The sequence below is a fragment of the Pararge aegeria genome, chromosome Z, assembly GCF_905163445.1.
Source record: "Pararge aegeria chromosome Z, ilParAegt1.1, whole genome shotgun sequence".
In the NCBI taxonomy this organism is placed as follows: Eukaryota; Metazoa; Arthropoda; class Insecta; order Lepidoptera; family Nymphalidae; genus Pararge; species Pararge aegeria.
Window position 1 is genome coordinate 4,095,986 of NC_053208.1, and position 23,672 is coordinate 4,119,657.

Consider the following 23,672-nt stretch of genomic DNA (forward strand, 5'->3'; position numbering starts at 1 on the left):
CCATACAGATTCTCCTGCATTTCGCGGAGTATAGCAAAGTAAACTTAATTTTCATTTCATGGATTTCCGCATAGTAAAGCCTAGACGATAACAGTGACGGGGTTTCGAACGGTTGCCCTTCCAGGCCGAGATAAGAGCCCGTGACCGGATGAAATCAGAAATCGGGCACCTCCTCTTCGCTGGAGTAGAGCAGAGGTTGAAACTGTGTCCTGATTGGGAGCGTTGTCTGTCGTAATCTGATCGTCAGATGCATGAGGATATGAGGATATGTTAAGGCGTTCTCTTGTAGAGAGTGGCGGTGAGGTTGGATGAGTAAAAAGACCGCAACTATCAAAGGTTGGGGTGTCAGATGAAGGCAACTCCACGCCAGGAAACACAGCTAACGTATATTTCACACTAGGTGGCCATATTATATCAAGCGCGGAATGCCATGATATAAAATTAACATGAAGCTCAATTTGCTATTAAAATTTGGTGATTGGAATTTGGTGTCACGGTTCATCAATAGCCTATAATAGTCCACTGATAGACTAAAGACCTCTCCCGACCGAAGGGTTGGCTATAACAGTGATGCAGACCACGTTGTGCAGACGGGTTGTGCAGTAGTTGGTAGCAATAACACAGAACACGCTCGTATGTTGAGCTGCCTTCACCACACGGCAAATAAATATTGGTGGTTTATAAAAGTTCATGCAAATTGTTCATCGTAAAAATTACAACTGGTGACAAGGAACAAGGGGGATCATTTGAGATGGCTATATGCAGTGGCGTGCATAGAGGGTATGCACAGGGTATGCAGATGATATAAAATGAAGAAAATTGAGTTACGAGTTATAAATACTTAAGGGTAGGCTTTTTATAACTCTTACAATGCTTCTTAAGTTTTTTTAACTCCTACTGGAGATTTTCTTCATTTTATATCATCTGCATACCCTGTGCATACCCTCTATGTACGCCACTGGCCATATGGCTATAGCTTTAACGAATATAGTTATCAACTAATCGTCATCATCCACACATAAACCACGGAGATCATCCACGGTCCTGGTCCGCTTGTTTCTATATCAACATTATGAATTTTATACGCAAATTTGTATGTACACCTCAAAAATGCCTTTTAAAAGTACATGCTGCACGCCGCAATATCACCCGCGTTAACTAAAGTTCGTAACTTAATTTTATATTAAATAAATAAATAAATAAATATACACATCACCACATAGCCCCAAAGTAAGCATAGCTTGTGTTATGGGTACTAAGATGACTGATGAATATTTTTATGAATTATATATACATAAATACTTAGAAAATACATATAAACACCCAGACACTGAAAAACACTTAATGCTCATCACACAAACATTTTCCAGTTGTGGGAATCGAACCCACGGCCTTGGACTCAGAAAGCAGGGTCGCTGCCCACTGCGCCAGTCGGCCGTCAATATATATTGGCCGAGGGGATACCTTACCACCTCCCATACGCCCCTTAATATTATTAGTGGTTTTCCCCTAAAACTATGAAACTAAATAAATGCAGTACAGGGAAAGTTTGATCAACCTAAGATTGCCGTGATAAAGAACTGACTCTTTTTTTTGGGGATTAATATAAGATGCCTAAAAATTACGATTGAAAAACAAATTTTAAATTTGTTTCTTTTCGACAAAAATGCTGTTATGACTAAATATAGCTATCTTAAATGCGTTCTGTGACTTATTTATAGGAGATTTAATTTATGGACTCCTAATCATATTTCTTCTCTTTATAATATTGTTATAGATAATATGAACTCTTTCTATGTGTTTTCTATATATCTTTTGGAATTAAGGAAGTTTAAACTTTGACTTTTATACCACCATTACAATTAACAACCTAATGACTTTCCTGGCACAGCAGCCTTCCTTATTAGAGTACGTATTGCCAGGTAATTATTAGGCGTTCCGGTAGGATTCTGAGGGGGTAAAAAAACATAGTTCTTACGTGATAACTCAGAGGTTAGTTCAATTTCCAACCCTTAATTTAAGCTACAGAAATTGTCTCTGCGCCACTGGCAGGGAGATAAAAACCAAGTTATAAATAAGTTATATTTATGGTAGTTAGTCCTAATTAGGTTTGCTATGACGCAGGGTCTGTGATATCTATCTTAATATATATAAATCTCCTGTTACGATGTTTGTCCGCGATGGACTCCTAAACTACTTAACCGATTTTAAATTAAATTGGTACACCGTGGTCCAACTTAAGAGATAGGATACCTTACTTTTAATTATAGTCGCAATTTTTTTTTATTGCAAATTATTTCTCTATAATTAGTTGAGTCACATGTTATATATACATATATATATATATATATATATATATATATACTACTATACTCATTGGAGGCTTAGCGATACAGAATACTTTAAAAACAAAATCAAACGCAGACGAAGTCGCGGGCAACAGCTAGTGTATTATAAGTATTTATATAAATTATTCATAAAAAAGTTATTCATCAGATGTACTAAGTACCCATAAAACAAGCTACGCCTACTTTGGGACTAGATGACGATGTGTGTATTGTCTCAATATATTTTTTAATTTATTTATAATAGAAAAATGAAAATATCGTTTTCAACAGGTCTAGGGCCGCAAAAGGCTGTAGTGCCGTTGATAATTCGAATTCAAAATAATGCCACTGGAGAAATATCTCCAGATGTTAAATACCAATAAAGCTACCTTACTTTTGAAATTAACTAGTACGTATTAATGAGATTCTTCTAAGGATAGACTATTTTTGACAAGAAAATTCTATGCCCACAAAATTTAAGCTACGAGCCGAAATCTGCGAAGCTTTATAATTTCAAGTATGTGAAAAACTAAATCCCTACTAACATTATAAATGTGTCTGTAAGTTTGTTTGTTACGCGTTCATGTAAAAACAACGAAACCGATCATCACGAAACTTTGTACAAATATTAGAAGCAATATAGGATGCTTTTGATCCCGAAATTAAGCTCAGTTCTCTTGGGAGAGGGGACGAAAGTGTTTGACGATTTTACACACGGCTTAGCTATCTTAAATACATAAAGTGCTGCCACATTTATGAGGCACATGTCTTTCGAAAAACGAAAACAAAAGCGGACGAAGTCACGGGCAACATCTAGTAATATTATAAAATTTTAGGATTATCCTAGATGCGGGCTTAAATAAACTTATTAATACACAAAAACAAATACCGGGAAAACTGACGGTTCCCGAGGGAACTGGTTAAATACCGAAATTAACGCGGACGAAGTCGCGGGCAACAGTTATATCCTTATAAAATCCAATATAATGTTGACTATCACAATATAAACACTCTAGGTTGTGTCAAAGAGTGTTTTCAGAGGATCTCTTTCCTATGACAGTAATTTAATACATTCAGGAAAGGGGCGGAGCAAAGTTTATAGCCAATGTATATATGGCTTTTTGCCACCTGCAAATCCGAAATACATGAATAACATTAGGTATAATATGTTGATGTCTGTGACTGCATAGTTTATGATAATATTTTTTGACGGCGCTTCTAAACATGCCAATACCCGGTAGCGCAGATAAGTAATATTGTACAAGGATTGTAAAAATATTTTGTGAAATACCGGATGACCGATAATTTTGCCGTGTGAACTTTTGAGTTACCTAAGAGATAAGCCTATTACGGGGATACATTTGGTTTTGGCATAAACCACAAGGCATTTTAAACGACTCGGCAACTATGCAGATTTGCTACGGGTTTTGCCTATATTTTTCAAAAACCTAAATTACGGTTAAAAAATGGTGATAACTTAATAGGTAAGGCTTCGGTTTACCTTATGGGGGGACTGAGTTGGATCCCCAGTACGTACTTTTCTAAATAATGTGCGTTTTAAGTAATTAGATATGCTTTGGCGGTTAAGAAAAACATGATGCCGGAGAGATTTCCATAATGTTCTCAAAGGCGTCTGAAGCGATTACCGCTGCGCACTGTTCCACTATTTGCAAGTGCGTGGAAGAAATGATCTGGTATTACGGGCGTTAGAGGAATACTTGGCATCGAAATTGTGGGCTATGTATGCAGCGAATCTTTTACTTTATATTTGGCTTAAACTTGCCAGGAAACCCATAGAGGGTCACCGCTGCGGAAATTACTGGTTGGGTCTATGAAAAGCAATGCTGCGGTCGTCTCAGGTGTCTCCTTTATCCACCAAAGGGTAGGTCTTGGGTATATATTAAGTGATTTCGGGGAACAAAGTACCGAACAGGCGTACGCGGAATGTGCGTTCCTTAAAGAATACTAGTAACAGACTTACGAGTTTACCCAGCACGCCGAGGTTGTCAAGCGCTTCTTCGGAATCCGCAGAACTTTTGCTGATAGAATCGTCTAATGAAATCGTGTGCACTGAGGCCACTTTAGTTACTTCTATACTATCTATGATGTCTCAACTTTGAGAAATGCACTGAATAGAGTGACTAACGATGCTCCAAGAACTCATTAAAGATTCAATCTAGCGAGACTTGGAAAATGGGATTCCTAGCTGACGATAGGACGTGGCTCTGAATACAGCTCGGACAGCACTTCCAAAGAGTTCACGTAGGAAGATGTGCTCAAAAAGAGCATTCTGTATATCCGGTCGTTTGGTCCGTCCCGATCCCCAGTCGGGTAGCACGTTGGTGTGTCCTGCATGACTAGTACGGCGATTTGTCATCGCGAGGTTTGTATCTGCGAGACTAGCTCATATTATTGGCGATAAAATATGTAACTAAAATGACAATGACGTAAGGAGAAGGGAGCACTTAAATAAATAGGCGCTTCGACGATATTTGTGAGTGGAGTGAAGTGCCCTTCTATAAGATTGCCACCACTACACCACTACACACTACACTACATTAGTACCACCAACACGATTAGTGCCGTTTCGGAGAAGGCTGTCATTGACAATAATAGAATATTTATTCGTTTTTAAGAAGGTTTCTTACTAAAAAAGTTTACCGATTTAGTGTGCATATAGCAATGCGCAGACTGTCATTGGTAATAATAGGATATTTATTAGTTTTCAGAAGTTTTCTTGCACTAAAAGTTTACCGATTTAGTTTGTTCATTGGAATTCGCGGATTTGCTAAAGTAGAATCTAAGACCATTTGCATGGTAAAATGTGACGACCAGTAAGATGAGTTGTAATACGAGTTATTGGGTGTTTTTTTGGATATTCGCGATGGTGCGAAGGAGGCTAAAGTCGTGATCTTCTCGACTTCTACGTCATCAAACCTGTACCCCGTAAAAGAAGTATTTGATGACGTGCAGTCCTCGAAAAGGACAGTTTCCGCCGGTATATTGTGGGGCCCTCGGAAATGCACTATAGTTCACTGGGAGCCCCTGGAGCAAACATAGAACGTAGCTTGTAAACTTTTAAAAGTTATTTGGAGACATCGTAGTTCATTAGTTTGAAATACATTATTTAAGTATAAGATATTTTGAATTTGCCCAAGTTTCTTTAAATTGCCCTCATTTGATTCAGACCGCATATGTCCACCTAATCGAGAATTTGAGGGCGATAATCTTTGGTGGATAACAAATGCCATAAGGTTGTTAACGGCAACGTATAATTGTATAATTCTATCAAGGGCATCAGAACCAATCTACGTGAAAAAAATAACCTTTTTGACGTCGTAGTTTTACGTGGTTTAAGTCATTTTAATTTTAAGATAGATGTAAAAAGCGATTATGAAAATAATATGCTTTGGGAACTTGACTGACTTGAATCGTTTAACAACGAGCCTTTCACGTGTTGTAAGAAAGTGACATGTCTCAAGTAAAATGTTTTTCAATGATTATACTTATGTTTAATTTAGTTTGTTTCAAGCAATAAAACGAATGACTTCCTTCATACATGAAAACCTAAAAATTAATGTTTATAAACATATTTGACGCATGCAAATCGAGATTTTAAGCGAAGTGCTAAAAATACAAAATAAATATGAGTTCAAACAAATACCAGTGGTATTGTTTGTTTGTATAAATCACAAAATAAACTAAAAAGATTTTGTAATATCTATTTTAATAACTAACTGAAATATATTTCTTCGCTATATCTTTATATAGCACATAAAATCATAATTAATTAGTTAACTCAGTTATTTTGTTAGTTTTTCATATTAATTGTCTCAAAAAACATCTCTAACCTAACAATTTCCGGTCACTGACATGAACTGTCAAGATGACATTAACCGTCAACGGGTATCACGTGCGTTGAATGACATAAGAGTGCGCGATCGATAGCTGCCGTTGTCAATAAAACATGAGCGTTGGCGAAAAGTCGCAGTTAAGACGGAGAATTTAGTATCTGTCGCTCAATAAGCGGAGCTCGAGCATCTGAGCGTCATCGAGACAAGAAATTGCTAGACTGCGGTGGATGGGTAGATGAGCGCAGGCGTGAGCTTCATGCTGATATCCACGAGTGAGATAGCATACGTTAGTCAACCGACAGGCAGAAACCGGGTTGCCGGCACCTGAACGAGTGGTGCTTGCAAAATGAAAGGCGACCAGTCGCGCGCGTTTACGAGTGTAGGAGTTATAATTGCCGTTGCACTAGCCTGGTTTCCACACGCCGACCACGCTGCGTGAGTACAGAATTTTTTTCTTCATTAAATAAGCCGTGTTTAAGTCATAAAATAATTTTTGTGTCTTGTTTACATGTTTTCGCGCGCTTTTGTACGAAGTTTGAAACTTTGCAAACTTGGGCACATATTTGACCGCGTGGCGGTGCCACGAGCGCTTCTGCGTTGGCGGGAATTCCGCTCGCGCATGGCTTTATTTACCCGTTCCGAGTGTTGATGTTTATTTTTTAGGAAATGTGTTAAAATAATTACTTTTGCAGTGTCGTGGATTATAATTACTTTTGCAACTTAGAATACAATTTATTGGTGAAATTAATTAGAAAACTTTCTTTTAAAACAGTTTTCATTTATTATAAAGTTTAAGATTTTAAAAAAAAACTTTATTTATTAAAGGTTTTCTTTAATTTTAAAATTTAAAGTTTAAAGGATTTCTATAAAGTTAAATGAAGTGTCGAATAAATGGTGAACTAGTGTTTTATGGAAGTGTTAAATTAAAGATATGTTATTATCTTAAAAAAAAAACGTAGCCAAAGAATTTTAATATTTATATTCACGTTTATCCTTTGCTGTGAAAATATGTTCGTTTATAGATAAGTATTAAATTCACGGCCATTTGTGATAGTTTAGGAGGAGGAAGCTGAGTTGAATATACTTAATGTTTACGACATTTAAGAGTGCGTTATAGAATATTAAAATAATTACAGAAGCGAATGAACAATTTTTTTTGCGGTGTATATTTTTGTTGATGTACAAGGTGACGCAGTATTACCTAACTAAACGGAAAAAAGTAAGAGTACTAACGACATTGGATTTTCGGGCTGGGAATTATAGCATGATTGCATTCTTTTCATGTTTTTAAGAGCTACTACGTGTAATATGGGTACATTTAGGTACATTGTGCAATGTAAACGTAATCTACAACATCCTCCAAATTCGTACAGTGGCCTAGGTTTATTACTATTATCTCGGCGTTTTGATTACGATTAATTTATTTTGGGTTAATCGAAAATATTCATTACGCTGTAATGAATAAAGAGCATTATATTATTAGTAGATTAGCTTATTTCTTTTATAAGGAAGTACGCTAAAATAAAAAATAAAAAAAAACTTTTTGAAATTGGAAAGTTAATATTTATTTAAAAATTGGATAGTAAATATTTATAACATTTAAATATATAAAATATAAATATAATTTAAATATTTAAAATACTTATAATATTTACTACCGTTTTCCCTTTGTAATCAACTGTTCGGATGACTTGCTTCCTGTTTCGCAATTTTTTATCATCCGCATTTAATAAAGTTTTCGAAATGTTTAAGCGTACGATTGCAACACGCCGGGGGTCAAGGCCCTTGGCTGCAAACTCAGACTAACCGGTTTAGTGTATTGCAGAATTACATTAAGCGTTTCTGGGTCCCAACTGAAAATCAGCGTTGCAGTATTTCCTGAGTAAATACCTACTGAGCTGCCTAAGTAAGTCCTTTTGACAACATAATATTATTAATTGTAGTTTGTGTTTAGTTTTTTTTTTATATTTTTATTTTTATAGAAATAGCAACTCAGCAATTAGCGACAAAAGTTACTTTATCATCAGTTTCTTGCGCTGCGCGGTATCAAATAAAATTACTGCTTGTTGGCGGTTATTTAATCAAATTCGTGTCAAGGTCACACGTTCAAGGTGTGTTTTGCTCCATTATTTTTCGCCAACTAACTATTATTTATCTTTCTGCAACCTTCAAAGTCAAAGCACAATTCTCTTTGACACCATTCGTGTAGGTGATTTGGTGATTTTCTGGTCTTTTCAATTACGTTGCTTTTCTATATGAGTGATTTTATTTATGTTGTGTCTCTTAAATACAGGTATTGCGAGTTCATATAAGATTTAGCTACAACGAAGCGTCGCCAGGTTTTCTTTTTAAAGTATATTTGAAGTACACTTAGGAAGTTTTGGTGCAATAGAATTGAAATTGGATGTATCAAGAAACTTACTACACTTTTTACGTACAAAACTACAGTCCTTACGGTAATTTCGCTTAGGATACCTACGGGTATAAATTGCTAATACATTTATCGATTGAATTGACTGAAGGACGATAATGATAGTCTGATTTCTTCTAAGCCTGAAATTTTGTGATCATGAGATTGTGAGATCTCTAGACACAATAAAACACCTCTTGAGTTTGGCCCAGATAACAAGTGATTCTTAAAGTCTTTCCGCGATTGATTACTTTTATCATGGCTCAGCCTATTAGATAGGTAAAAACATAGACTTTTAATATTATAGTCTGAACTAAATTTTTTAGTTTTCTACCGTCGAAGCGATAAAATCGAACCAATATTCCCATGTGCTTTCACGTTTTAAAGTTGTTACAACTTGTAAAAGTTGCAGAAAGTATACTCAGTAGCAGGACCTGAGGGAATGGAAGCCTCACGTATTGAAACAAAATGAAATGCACCCTGCCGTCGCAGATTTAAACAACATTTACTTTTTCTATTACAAGTTAGCACTTGACTGCAACTTTGCCTGGTGGTTAGTTATGAACCTTTATGAGTCGCTTTGATTGATCCTTACTGAAAATTAGCGTTGCAGAATTCCTTGGAAGGTACCTACTGCCATGGTGCTGCAACGCAACGTAGGTGACCCATTGCCCGCAATGACGCAACGTGCTTTTTAATTATTATGTTTCTTTTTCGCTTCTTTTTTTATAATTATTTATTCTGTTTTTGTAAGAACTTATTGTGGTCAATTAAGCTTTTTATTATTATTGTTATATGATGGCAGTTATATTCCTTAATCGATTTCTATGCGGCATACTGCAACGCGTATATACGGGAACGCTATATCGCGTCCCACATAATTACCAAAATTCCATAAAAGTATGCGTGTGTTACTATTAGAATATGATAGAGAAATATTGTGAATGTTAATGACGTCTCGTAATTGAGATAAAGGTCAATGAAAGGTTGTTAACTTTCTATCGTAATATACGTAATAGCACTGTTAACAAGCTTACAACTTTTAACTGATTTTGAAGTTGTCCCAAAACGTTAAGAAGCATTCAGAATAGTGTCCATATACAAATCCCATTTTTCATTGAAAATTACCACAACACATAAGACGGAGACTTTCTAATTACAATGTGTCTGATACGAAAAGCTTGGCAACGGTCCAGAATGATGTAATGTAGACAGAGTAATATCCAGAGACACAAGCTGATTGCGATTAAAACGTTTTTGAACCGGAAGCTGACGGCTGATCTACCAACAAACTACAAAACCAATTTTAAAGAGGGCTGATGTCAGACCGGCGGTCGGTCGCGCGCTTAAACCAAAACATCAAGTGGGTCGTCAATTTTGAAACACGTGTTGTGCCGATGACACCTTACATGGGTTAATGGCAAAGAGAGGAGCTACATAACGAATAACGAATCTAACGTATAAGTAAACGTTATTGACGGGAAAAACATTTGTTAGTCCGATTTTATAATGCACACTAGGTAATTGTATGATAGTGAAAGGTATATGACTCCAATACATGTCAATACAGCCGGATGTTATTTCGTTTTAAAAACCTCATAATGCCACGAACTTGCAAAAAAACGTGCGCTATGAATATATTAATTAAAAACATTGTTTCTAATTAACATATTTATAGCGCACGTTTTTTTTTTCGCCCATTTGAATTAGAATATTTAAAAAAACATCTTTCATACAAAAAGAGAAGAATTATAATATTTCAATACCAATTGTTTTCCAACAGTTTATTGGATATTGTATATGTATAATGGGTGGTCATGAATATTGTAATATGTATAATGGGTCATTACCAACCTAAGCATTAGTTGTGTTTACATTTACGGTCAAATCCTGATTTCTATTATCTTTATAATAATCAATTATTATTGCTTTGTATTGTAAAAAACTATAAATAATAATTCAATTAGTAAAAAGTCAGTCAGTCTGTAAAATGTTCTGTGAACTTTTTATGTTCTATAAATTATGAAATTATTGTGTAAATACTAAACCAAAAAGATTCTTAAATATGTTTAGTTAAGTAATAAAAAAAATATTGTAGAAAATATCTGAATAAAAATAAAAATTATTTTATCGTACTGATGTTTTTTCATTTAAAGTCATAGGTTTCCCAGTAACTTGACAATTTTAGAAGCATTTTTTATCAATTTTACGGCGAGTAAAAGCTTGAAAATCAGAGTTAGTCAAAGTTAGATGTTCTTACTATCAATGGTTCCTAAATAACCGTATTTTACATGGTAGCGAGATGATATTATATTTTTGAACATTTTAATAAAGCTACAACAAAGTTGCCGATTCCATCTCACATTGTCACTTTACAATGTAAAGAGACATCTAGTTAGACGGACATTTTATACCGTATTAAAAAGGTCTTTATAGTAACGAATAAAGCTAGACGTATATAGTCTTGGTTCATTACTATAAAGTCGTTTTATTTCAGATATAGCCGGATAGATAAAGGTGAAAGAAATAGACGCACCATTCCAGTATGTCGATTCAATATGAGTCGATGAACGCCATGTCCCAAGGTACTGGAATAGGTGTGCCTGTCTCTATACCTAGCGATAGTTAATGCATTGTGTAATTAGTTCATAGAGTCAAGATGCCGAAGTGACAGTGGGCGGGGCACATAGCCCGGAGAACCAATGGACGTAGGGGTATCCCAATGCGCTGCTGGAAACAAGCGGTCTGTACAAACGACGTATGTCTAGCAGTGGACGTAAATCGGTTGAAATGATCGTCATGTGATAATGATAATTAGTTCTATAGAAATATACCTACATAACGGGAATTTTATTCCGTCCTTATTTTCGTAAAAATCCAATTCAGGGATAACATCTAGCCATTCATGTCCATTTTGTAGGACTGCTATTAAGGAATTAGTTATTTGTAAGATTAAACTTTTTTTAGATCTAAATTAAAAGATCCATATAAATCCAATAATAATCCCTATAATCCGCTGCACTTGATAGAAAATAAGGGCTGAACACATTATATTCGACATATTGACAGCCGAGTGGCGCAGTGGGCAGCGACCCTGCTTTCTGAGTCCAAGGCCGTGGGTTCGATTCCCACAACTGGAAAATGTTGGTGTGATGAACATGAATGTTTTTCAGTGTCTGGGTGTTTATCTGTATATTATAAGTATTTATGTGTATTATATTCATAAAAATATTAATCAGCTATCCTAGTACCCATAACACAAGCTACGCTTACTTTGGGGCTAGATGGCGGTGTGTGTATTGTCGTAGTATATTTATTTATTATTTATTATATTTATTTTATATTCTACATAGGTATATTTCGATAGAACGAATATAGAACTAATAATACAATTCATTAATTATCATGTAGAACAGCAGTCGCTGACACAAGATGAAATCGACAACCCGTCAGCGTGAACGCAGAGCTGGCAGAGCCAACCCGTTGGCGGACAGATGACATCAAGCAAGACGGGAGCATCAGAGTACAAGATTCTGGAGTAAGGGTCTCCCTTCAAGTAACCTATCTAGCAGTGGACTTCTTTAGGGTGATGATGATTAACTTATGCTACTTTTTATTTAAAAAATCTAGCCTTATAAGGCTGAAATGGCAGGCAGTTAGTAGATTCTATGACCTTCGAAGTAGGTATGGATAAAAATTCTACTGAGAAATATTGTAAGCAGACGTATTCGCCGTCAACCGCTACAAAAAATAATAACTTGCTGAATCAAATTGGTCAAACGAGCGCACTCTGTTATTATTTGCATACCATAGCAAAATAGTCACAAATAAAAATAACAAAGAGAATAGTGGTTTACTACTAACTCTTAAAGCAGTATTATATTAATAGTTTAAACAGTCTGTAGCCGTAGGTTTATGATGGAAATTACATTCAGTGACTTATTTACGCTGATAACACCGTAGGGCGCAACGAGTAAAATCCGCTATGGCAATCCATATCTAAACTAATATAAAACATTGAAGGGTCTGTATTTAATTTCAATGAACTACATCATATAGTGCCTTGTATGATAATGAGCTTTCATTATCATCATCCCTACAAGGCACGAGTCGCCTCTTAGAATAAGAAGGGTTTAGGTACACCACGCTGGCCAATTGCAGATTAGTTGACTTCACACTCCTTTTGGAAAATTATGGAGAACTCTCAGGCATGCAGGTTTCCTCACGTTGTTTCCCTTCGCCGTTGAAGCAAGAAAATGTATTTTATGATATATTAGAACAATGAGTTTATTCGATTCTTGAAGGATTATATAATCTTTAAATAGGTGGCAAAAGACGGCACAAATAGCTCGGAGAATCGGAGGACGTTGAGGTTCCAAAGCGCTGGAATGCGGCCCCTACCGGTAAACACCAACGCTGCGTTTACCTCCAACGAGTTGGACAGACGACATCAAGCGGCCCAGGACCATGCATCTTGGAACTGCCTACAAAAGACCTATGCCCAGCAGTGGATGCTAAATCGTTCGACATAATCTTTGAGTAAAAAAAATAAAAAAATAAACAGCAGTTTATTTCTCAGGTAACACTCTTTAATTATATTCCCACGATAAAAATTCCAATGCATCCGGTAATTGAAGAAATATTCAGTGAATGCGGTCTTCGAATCATAATATTATGAATACAAGCGGTGGCGGAGGGGGGGTGACAAACTCTCGTCAAGCATTTCAAGTGATCTAAGAGTGCATACAGACAATGGCACACATCGACGAGAAGGCTAAGTACTAACTAAGTAGTAAACTAGTACTTTGTTTATGTAACCCCCGTCTTAAAAACGACGTGGGGTTATAAGTTTGACGCGCAGTGTGTGTGTGTATGTGTGTGTGTGTATGTGTGTGTGTGTGTGTGTGTGTGTATGTGTGTGCGTGTGTGTATGTGTGTGTATGTGTGTATGTGTGTGGCATCGTATTTCCCGAACGGATCTTTGAAAGGTGAATTCGTCGGGAGTTTTTTTAATTATGCTTAGATGAATATCAGTCCAAGATCGGGCCGCCGCAATAAAATGGTAGATAACATATCTCTCTCCTAGCTCTCTCCATATGGGTATTGAATGAAAAAAGAAAAGCTATCACAAATTTCAAATCCAAGATGGCAGGCACCGCAAAGTATATTAAATAATAGGGCTGGACTAGTAGATGTACAGTCGGGGTTTTTTGTTTTAAATTTATGTATAATAAACCGGATATCTTTTGCTGTTGCCCCAGATGGTAGCTAGGAACTAGCGTGCATACGAGGCATTTATGAACCCACCAACGTCGAGGATCAGCCACTGCTACCCTACAGTTTCGTTTACTTCAGGCATTGGCAATGTTGGCAAATTGCCAATAGCTGAGGCGATCGGACTTCAAATTGGAAATACAAACTTTAGTCATATTTCCTGAGACCCATAAATAGTAAATATCCGCATTTGTCGAGTGGAAATTGATTGTAAAACATTTTTAAATTTTGAAAGCTATGATAACTTTACAAATATCTAAGCTGTCATGATAAGATAATTTGTAAAAGTACTTAGTTTCATAACTATAATATAAAATAACCAGCATTTATGTAAAGTAGTAGTGACTTTGTATTGGCTTAACTAAACCTATAACCTTAACTTATTTGGATTGCCAAAACTTCGTAGTTAAACTTCAAATTAGTACTCAAAGCTGGAAATTTATTGTTTGAAAGAACTCCGATAGATCTAAAAGAAATAAATTATTTATTTGTGGATTTTTAACAAAACAATTCCGAACCGGACCCTAGTAAAAATCTAGGGATGTTTGTGGAACATGAACAAACTAAAAATACCTTGCAATAACTGGCAGGTTTACCCAAAATTTATTAAACTGTAAACTACTATACTCTCTCATATAACGCAAGAACAATTTCAGCTTTCACCTTGATGACAAGGTCCCCTTCGAAATTTCCGTGCCTGAGCTCTATTATACATAAAATTAATCATCTCATCATCATCACTACACACCCATTAAGGGCCTACTACAGGGCACGAGTCTCCTCTGCGAATGAGAAGGGCTGGCTCCAGCGAACGAAATGCTTTTTTCGTTCGCTGGCTGGCCCCACCACGCCGAGTGCAGAGTGGTAGACTTCACATGTCTGAGAAAATTATGGGAACTCTAAGGCATGCAGGTTTCCTCACGATGTTTACCTTTACAGTTAAAGCAAGTGATATTTTGAATTAAAAACGCACATCAGTCAGAAAAGATAGGGGTGCGTGACGGGGATCCCGCCTTCGGTCCCCACGAAATGGAGGCCGATATCCTAGGAAGGAAAATCCCTATAGAAAATATATTCCTAATTAGCAAATAAGGAAGGAAGGATAGATGTCTCGGCCTTCGAAACAACCACGTGCTAGCATAATATAATGGAACTAGTTTCACTTGAAATATACTATAGGCATACTACAATAGCGTATGGCAGTACTATTAAGGAGTATCAGGCTTATATCAAAAATCTTGCCGTCCCATAAATTAGGATTATAGTACCGAAAAGCTTCCTGTCTTTTGTACTATTATAATTAACTTTGTACTATGAGTGACTCAGTTAGATTAATAGTTTGGAGTTTAAAAAGCATTCTATATCGAGTGCGAGAAGCGCGTTACGGTGGCTGGGCCTACGTTCAGTCAATTGCGGAAGTTTTATGCAGCCGAAAAATAAGCTAATAGGTACTTAATTTGATCAGCTTTAAAAAAAAAAATATGCAGAAATGAATGGATTAATTTTCATCTCTAGTGCTGTAAACGTCAACTATTTTGAATATTGCTGAAAATGACTTTTAATCGGATAGGTTAAAGGGGTAGGTTAGGTTAGGTAATAGGTTATTGATGTTCTGTTATAAAAAAAATCACGGTTTATCAACAAAGATAAGTTTTTTAAACTTTTTTTTGGCAATAGACCAGCGATTGAAAACAATATCACCTGATGGAAAGTGCAGTGTTGGCCTAAGATGGGACGCGCTTGCATTGAAGATGCCTATTAACTCTTGTTTTAAAGCTACCTAGGTTGTTAGAGTTAGGAAACCCAGAACTCGGCAGGGCGTTCCAAATCCCAGCCATGTGAAGTCGCTTTGTGCGAGTTTTTGGGATATTGACAACGTACGGATGTAAACCCGCCCGTTGTCTTCCGGTGCGATGGTAAAAAGATAGGAGGGAACGAGATCGAACATTTCCCGATAATCAAGACTCTGGAGTTAGGCCAAAAGTGGTGAATCCTCACCTATAAGTCTCCTGGCCCGGCGATCCACAGCATCCAAAGAGGCCAATTAGTACTTGGCTAAGCAATAATAAAGATGACTGCAGCACTCCGTGCACGCCCGAACTTGATCCTAATATAGGGTAATCAGTTGGTGGGGCGTGAAGTACCGCTTCACTTTATTGAGAATACAAAGGCAATTTGGACTTCAGATGCTATGGATTAACCGAAGTTGATGTTGTTAGATCATTAATGTGCAATAAAGAAAGGAGAGGACAGACCCCTGAGGAACAACGGCATTAACGGCCTCTATATCGACCGATGAGCCTATGACTCGGAAAGATCGTCCGCACATGAAGTCCGTTATCCAGTCACACAAGCTAAGTGGGAGTCCGTAAGCTAGAAGTTTGCTATCGTGCCAGACCCGGTTGAAAGCCTTAGAAATATCGAGAGAGACAGCAAGCACCTCCCCGTGTTTGTCGATGGTTTCACCCCAAACGTGTGTCGTATACACGAGTAGATCTCCAGCAAACCGCTTTTCACGGAATCCATATTGGCGGTCCGCGAGAAGATCATTTGATTCTAGCTGCGCTAGGAGCTATGAATTTAATATTCACTCCATGCTCTGAGAATCGAGGTTATTGTAATTGGCCTATAATTCGCCGGGTCAGCATGACTTCGTTTTTTGAGTATGGGCTCTACATCTTCCAGGAACTACACACTGAATTGTACACGAGCTTCTTTTAACGAGATACAATACAGGCATGCCAGAACAGGAGCCAGTGCAGGCGCACAATTCCGCAGAACTATGACTGGAATCAAATGCTACGCTATGCTATGCTATCAGATGCCGTAGATCGAAGATCGATCGAAAGTGCGAAGGACCTCCCTCTGGTGAATGCGCATTTCTGATATTTCAGAATCGCATTTTAGGAGGCTGACTGTTAAAGGGCATGGATGCATTCAGCGCTGTACCATCTCGGAGCTTTACTTTCAAGGCAGATTTCAGAAAATGGTATAACGTACTGCATTGCCTGAAGTATCACCTCAGAGATTACCATCATCGTAATAAAAGCAAGCCCGCGGCCGAATCTTAACACTATGATAATGATACTTATTTAGCACTACCCAGGGGTCACGTGTAGGGTGACGAGGAGTAAAAACCCCCGAAGGGAAATATTTACTTAACTGGCCGAGATTGCTCCCCTCTCATTAAACCTCAACTCAGATATACTAAACGTATCTTATAGTCGTTAAAGTAATTGTGACGCATTTAAAATTAGAACAGAGTTATCAACTTGCGGCGAATGCCAAGTTGTGTCACTCTATAAATGGTGGTAAACTGTGAATACTTGACAAAACTGTTAATACATGATAAATATGAGCGAAAGTATATATTAATATACTTTCGGTACATTTTTCTACGGCGGCGGCATTCCGAATCGAAAATATTTAGAACTTTAATCAAGAAATAACACGTTTTACAAATTGTCGACTGGCCTATAACAATATTTTTCATAGATTACCTAGGTAGGTACCTACCTACCATTTATAGGTTTTGTATAAGAATGAATAAATCATGTTTTCCATAATAGTTCTACTAACTGAAAACTAAGTAACTAAACTAGTTCTACTAAACTTTATTAATGCATAGATGAAAATTTTGATGCATACGTTAAATAAAAATGTATACATTGCGGTTAGATGATGTTGATAAATACATTTGTAGGATATGAATCAAAACACGACTTGTGAATAGAACCACATAGAAATACGCTAGATGTTGACTTTGTATCTTTGACATTAATTGCGTCCATAAGAACGAAACAATACGTTTCGGTAAGAAGGTATGTAGGTATCGTTATTGCAAAACTTTGTACAAAATACTGAACTTGTTAACACGAATTAAAAATATTTGAAATATTTCTATTCATTCACTAGTAACGCAAGTTGGATGTGAACACATCAGAATAATTTTAATGTTTTGGCTACATAGTAATATAGTTATACGTCCCTCTAGGTTACATATTATAGTGCCACTAATTTAGGTCAAACTTAATTAATAATTGTCTTTGCCAAGTTTCTGTCTCTGAATGGTATTAAGATCGCTACGTTATTTTTTCTCGACATGACACTTTAGGTTTAGGTATATAACGTAAAACCAAACTTATTACTTTAATAATATTTTTAGAATGAAATACAAACGAAGTATGTAAAGGGGGCATGGTGGCATGAGAGCATCATTTCAAGGTGCGAGAATAAATGTTTAACATAAAAAAGAAACACTTTTTGTAGCCCTATACTAAAGTTTGAACAATGATTGGCAAGACAATTCAGTAGCCCGTGACGTCATAGCGTCATTTGTCACCGGAGTCGACGCAAGGTCGCGACTTATAAAAACCTACGTGGACGGAAAATGTTTTGTATGACACACGGCCTATAAGCGATAGTGTACATTTCAGACTTACGATTCTTTATAACTAAAAGTATATAGAGAAATCCTAGTATAATATAAAATATTACAAGGACAAAAACAAAAAATTGTCTCAGTAATAATTTCTCCGTCTAGAGAGATTTGAATAAAAGAAATCCCCTTTAATTTTAGTACGTATATGACATAACGCGTCTAGTAGAAAAATAGAAGACATAAAATTATACGATCAATATAAAATAATATGAAAAAGTTCAATCTTACAGTAGTAAACGAATACTTAAGAGCTATCCACTTACCAATAGACGTCAATTGAAGTCTCCGCGACGTCGGCCGCAATAAGCACAGCAATCATTTGCGTGGTTGAGTGGGTATACCTGCAGGAAAATAGGTGTGAGACAAATGAGATTAAAAGATTCGTTAAAAAAAATCTGTAGCTCCATTAAAATTACTACTAAAATTATGCATCACAGTCGCACGCATATCGCAGTCACATAGATATTTATAAAGGACGGACGGATCTTTTAGAAAATTTCTGTCGTAGTACAATTGTAGAATACAAAATCATGTAAAACCGTTCTATCTTATAGTAGATACGAGCTATCCACTTACCATAATAGCCATCAATTGAAGATATCGCGATGACATCTGCAATAAGTACAGAAATCCTTTGTGTGGTTGAGTTGGCATACCTGTAGGTAGAGAGGTAAATAGGGTTAGATAAGAATGGATAGGTAATTGCATTTTTTTTTTACTATTTGTGCGCCTCTCTAAAGCAAGCCCTGCCGTTGTGAGCAGAACGGACAGGCAGACGGCCAGAGCTATGGCGTGTGTGACTCTCTCTCATCGCGCTACAGGCGGGGAGAACCAAGTTATATTTCACTGAAACTCGCTTTGCTTACGACATGCTAATGACTGATTTTATTGCCGTAACCTACCGTTTAGTACAGTTAAGTTCACACTGCTGGAAAGTTTAAAAGATGTAAACAAAGACAGATAGACAGACTGACAGATATAAAGATGACGAGACGGACCGCTAGGTTGGTAAGGGTCAATGTGATAAAGCGCCTCCGTTCCTTGCATAGCTACTGTTCCAACAAGAACAAACCGATGGACAAACAGACGGACGGACGGATCTTCTATCCGTATGTCCATCTGTCTGTCTATCCGTGTTCTTGTTGGAGCAGCCGCTCTGCAGGGAACGGAGGCGCTTAGTTACGTAAGTAGTCGCGGAAATCTTACTTTTCTATAATTTTTAACGAATGTGTTGATATGGGTATTTTTCCAAATTTAATGAAACATGGAAAACTTATTCCTGTATTTAAATCTGGCAATAAAAATGACTTAAATAATTACAGGCCTATTACGGTCTAACCAGCACTTGAGATCTTTGAAAAAATTATACTTAATCATTGCTGATAAAGTTCTTCATCCAGAACAATATGGCTTTACCAACGGATGCGGGTGCTAAACTTATAAAAGATTTTTATGATGCGTGGGAAAGTTCGCAGAATGCCATTAGTGTTGTGATCTATCCAAGGCTTCGATTGCGTTGAAAATAAAATCTTATTACTTAAACATCAAGAATGTTGCACTTAATTTGATTGCCTCTTATCTTAGTGATAGAACACAAACAGTATGCATAAAAGACGGTTTGAGTTTCTCAGTGATTCTCACTGTCGCTCTCTCCGTTCTGAAGATAATCTTATACTAAAAATTCCTTCCCATAGTACTTCTTTCTATTCTAAATCCTTTTCAGTTGGAGCTGTTCGGCTATGGAACTCTCTCCCCTTTCAAATTAGGCGCGCGCAGTCACTACAAATTTTTAAAAGACTCCTTAAAAAACATTTTATGCCACCCTAATTCGTCATTTTTTTTTTTTTTTTTTGCTTCGGAGTCACTTCTTTGTGTTGTTGGCTTGTACTTTGTATGATATAGTAATTGATATATATATTTATTTTTAATTTGTTAACTGCTCTTCTCCTGTGTACAACCTAACCCTTAAGTCTGTGTTTTTTTTTTTTTTGTTTTTTCCTTTCCTTGATTGGGTTGCCTGGCAGAGATCGCTTTTTAGCGATAAGGCCGCTCATTGTACCTGTGTCTTATTGTGTTGTTTTTGTTTATAATTTAATTTCTGTTAGGTGTACAATAAAGTGTATTTTCATTTCATTTCAAGACGTAAAGTCTCAGGTTACAGCAACCTTAATGGGTGTCCCACAAGGCTCAATTTTATATTCAGCCTTGTGGGTTATGTGTCTATATATATATGATCGCGAACACCATGTCAGTGACACTTGTGACATTGTACTGTTTGCAGAATGTGATAAATCTTTAATTTTCAAGACTGACAGAAGTAATGACAATTCTGCCGTAAGCCGTGCTATATCGTGAATTTATGTCACCAAATGTAAATTCGGTTAAATAAAATTGAGAATTCCACAGTTTTTGTAGGAGTTATTTCGGGTTATAAGTTCCAGTGCCCACATCGAGAAAATAGCGGGTAAGCTCAGCTCAGCTGCTTGTACTGTCAGAAAAATTAGACAGTTAACAGATATAGAAAAAGCTAGGCTTGTTCATTTTGCATACTTCCATAGTGTAATGTCGTATGGGATCTGATATAGAAACTACATACACTATATTTACAGAAAAGAGCTGTGCGATCGATATACGAGCTTAGATCACGCGAATCCTTTCGTGCCAGATTTAAAGAAATATGTATATTTACAGTAATAAGTATACCTATTTCTTTAATTCAAGCCTCGCAATATATTTATAATAATATAATCTTTATTAAACAAAACATAAGTAATTGTAAACAAAAAGTCGATATAAACAATCTAATTAATCGGCTTACTAGAAACGGACATAAATTCTGCATATCGTCTGGGAAAAGTACAGAAATCCTTTGTGGGGATGGGTATATGCTTTTATAACATGATACCGAAGGTAATATTAGACCTACCTTAGTTTACACAATGTATTAAAACATTTAACCAATCGTGGCTACTACACGATTGATGAATTACTTAACAAGGCTGCTTGGAAGAAGGCCGCTCTCATCTCTCACAAAACAGAAAAAATTCTAAAGATTAAATAAACTATAAAATGATGTTGGAAAAGAGCAATCTGCTGAGTTTCTTGCCGTCTCTTCTCAGTGGAATCTGCCTAACCAGTGGTAGAGTCACTAAAAACAGACTGACTTGACGTTTCAAAACTGCTTATAAACTAGGCCTACTTGAAATGAATGAATTGAGGTTTTTTAATTTTTTAACACGCAGTGGTGGGGTCTACTGGTTCTTGGCAAAGTCCGCCTGTCCGTCCGTTGGCTTGTCTGGTCATCTAACCATTTGTGAGTCTGCTATCTGTCTTTGTGTACATGTTTTTAATGTCCATCAGTCTGAATTTAACTTTACTAACCTACCGGTTAGGGCAATAAAATGAGTTAATAGCATAGCACAAGCAAAGCTAGTTTGGGTGAAAAGTCACTTGATACCCCATGCCCCCCCCCCCCCTCCGCCTGTAGCCCGATGAGAGAAAGCGACGGACAGACACCATCGCTCTGTCCGTCTCGTTAAAAAGATAAGGCTAAGCCTACCTTCGAGAAATTATGAACAAGAAGAGCTTGCATCTTGGGATAGATGAGATAACATTTATCCAGGAAAAGTAACATTCCCACTAGATTTAGTAATTTTTAAATGAAGGCTTTAAGAGATAACTTTACATACCTACTAGAGTCATTAAAAAAGGATCAATGTTATATCATGTAAAACCGCTTGAATCATGTAGTAAAAATAATTAGGGCAATTCCGGGGGGATAATAAATGAATCAATTATTTTTATCACAAACGAAACTTTAATAATATCTCTTATCAAACATTAACAAGAATTAAACGACAAGCAAAGGAAAATAAACAACCTGGCATGACCACAAAAAACCTTACGACTGGCCACCTCTCCCAGATTGTCCGGGTATGAAGTTGTCTCCCAGATTGTGACGGCCATAGGAGTTGAGGAGAGATAGCCAGTAATCTCTTTCCTTTTTCCTCCTTCCAACTCCTTCTTTTTCTAGTTGCCGTAGTCGACGAAGCACATGTCCTCAAACTTCGTACATTTTTTAAACAGCCTGTGCCATTAAAAAATACAGTGCAGCCAACCTTTGACGAGTCGGATCTTAAGATAATTATCTCCATAGACTCTATAGACTAATATCTCTATATTATCTTCTTCTTTGTCTTCATTCTCTTTAACATACAAATTATAACGCCAACTGCCCCTGAAAAAAATTGGCTATCCATCCCGATTGTCCGGGAGAGATGGCCAGATGAATTAAAAGAAGAAAGACGCCACTATGGCTTATAATTTATAGTTTATAATGCGTGGAAACTTAATTACTTTACAATAACTTTACTGAAACAGAAAAATAAAGTAAAATAATTTGGCTACCACGTAATATAACCCCTTAAATATAATGTATTATCAAACAAAAAACAAGAATTTTACTTACCTGTTCATTAATTCTTTTGACGAAAACTCTCGGACACTTGTCTTCTATTCTCTTTTGGGTGGAATTTTATCTATTGGCTATTTCTCCCGTAAGGCCATCTCCCCCCGAATTACCCTACATGAAATACACTTATCGGGAATGTACATAACTTGAAGGCATCGCGACGTCGCAATCACATCATGTCATCTTTACATCACACATCACACAAAATCCTTTGTGGGGTTTAGTAGACGTACCTGTAGAACAGTAAATTTCAAGATATTTATTCAAAAACTTAAAAGTCATTAAATTCGATTTTACAAATTAAATAATATTATTGCTGAATACTGCTGATATGTTGGAAAATTGTGAAATATGAATTGAGGAAAGTAGGTAATGAAGATTTTCTTGCCAGCTCGTTTTCTGTATGATTAATGTCAGCAACACAAGAACACAAGACTTCTTGTTTCTAATCTGTAAAGTAAGAAGATAGTTATTTATTGTATTTGTATAAAATAGTGGTTCGCTCAAATCAACAAAGTACAAGCAAAAAAAAATTACTGTGAGGCCAAAATGTCTTTTAACTTTTAAATGTATGCTTCTGTAAGTCTTTTGTTTAGAAAGTAGACGGATAGTCGGATCGACGACGGATGGATGATGGACAGACAGCGGGCGGAGATGAAACTAAGTTGATGGCCGATATTGAGAATTATTTATACATTATACTTTACCCATCTCTAGTTTTACAAATCATACTGGCACATAATCACTCGGAGGCTAAGACCCCTGGCGTTCCATAATAACTCAAGACATATAGAGCGTTCGCGACAGAGGAAAAGAGTTTACTTGACCGGAGTCGTTATTTATCCTAAATGGCACAAAAATAGCTTGGCTAGTTATAATTAGGAACATAACATAA

At 36.6% G+C, this 23,672-nt stretch overlaps 1 protein-coding gene across 1 annotated transcript in view; it reads left to right on the plus strand.

Moving 5' to 3' along the window:
• Positions 1-6,506: 6,506 nt before the first annotated feature.
• The window catches only part of LOC120636112 (gamma-aminobutyric acid receptor subunit beta-like), a 117,452-nt gene continuing 100,286 nt past the window's right edge, over positions 6,507-23,672 (plus strand). Inside the window, exon 1 of the mRNA XM_039907410.1 lies at positions 6,507-6,616. Within this exon, the coding sequence (XP_039763344.1) occupies positions 6,528-6,616 (89 nt within the window). The 5' untranslated portion in view covers positions 6,507-6,527. The remainder of the gene's footprint in view (positions 6,617-23,672) is intronic.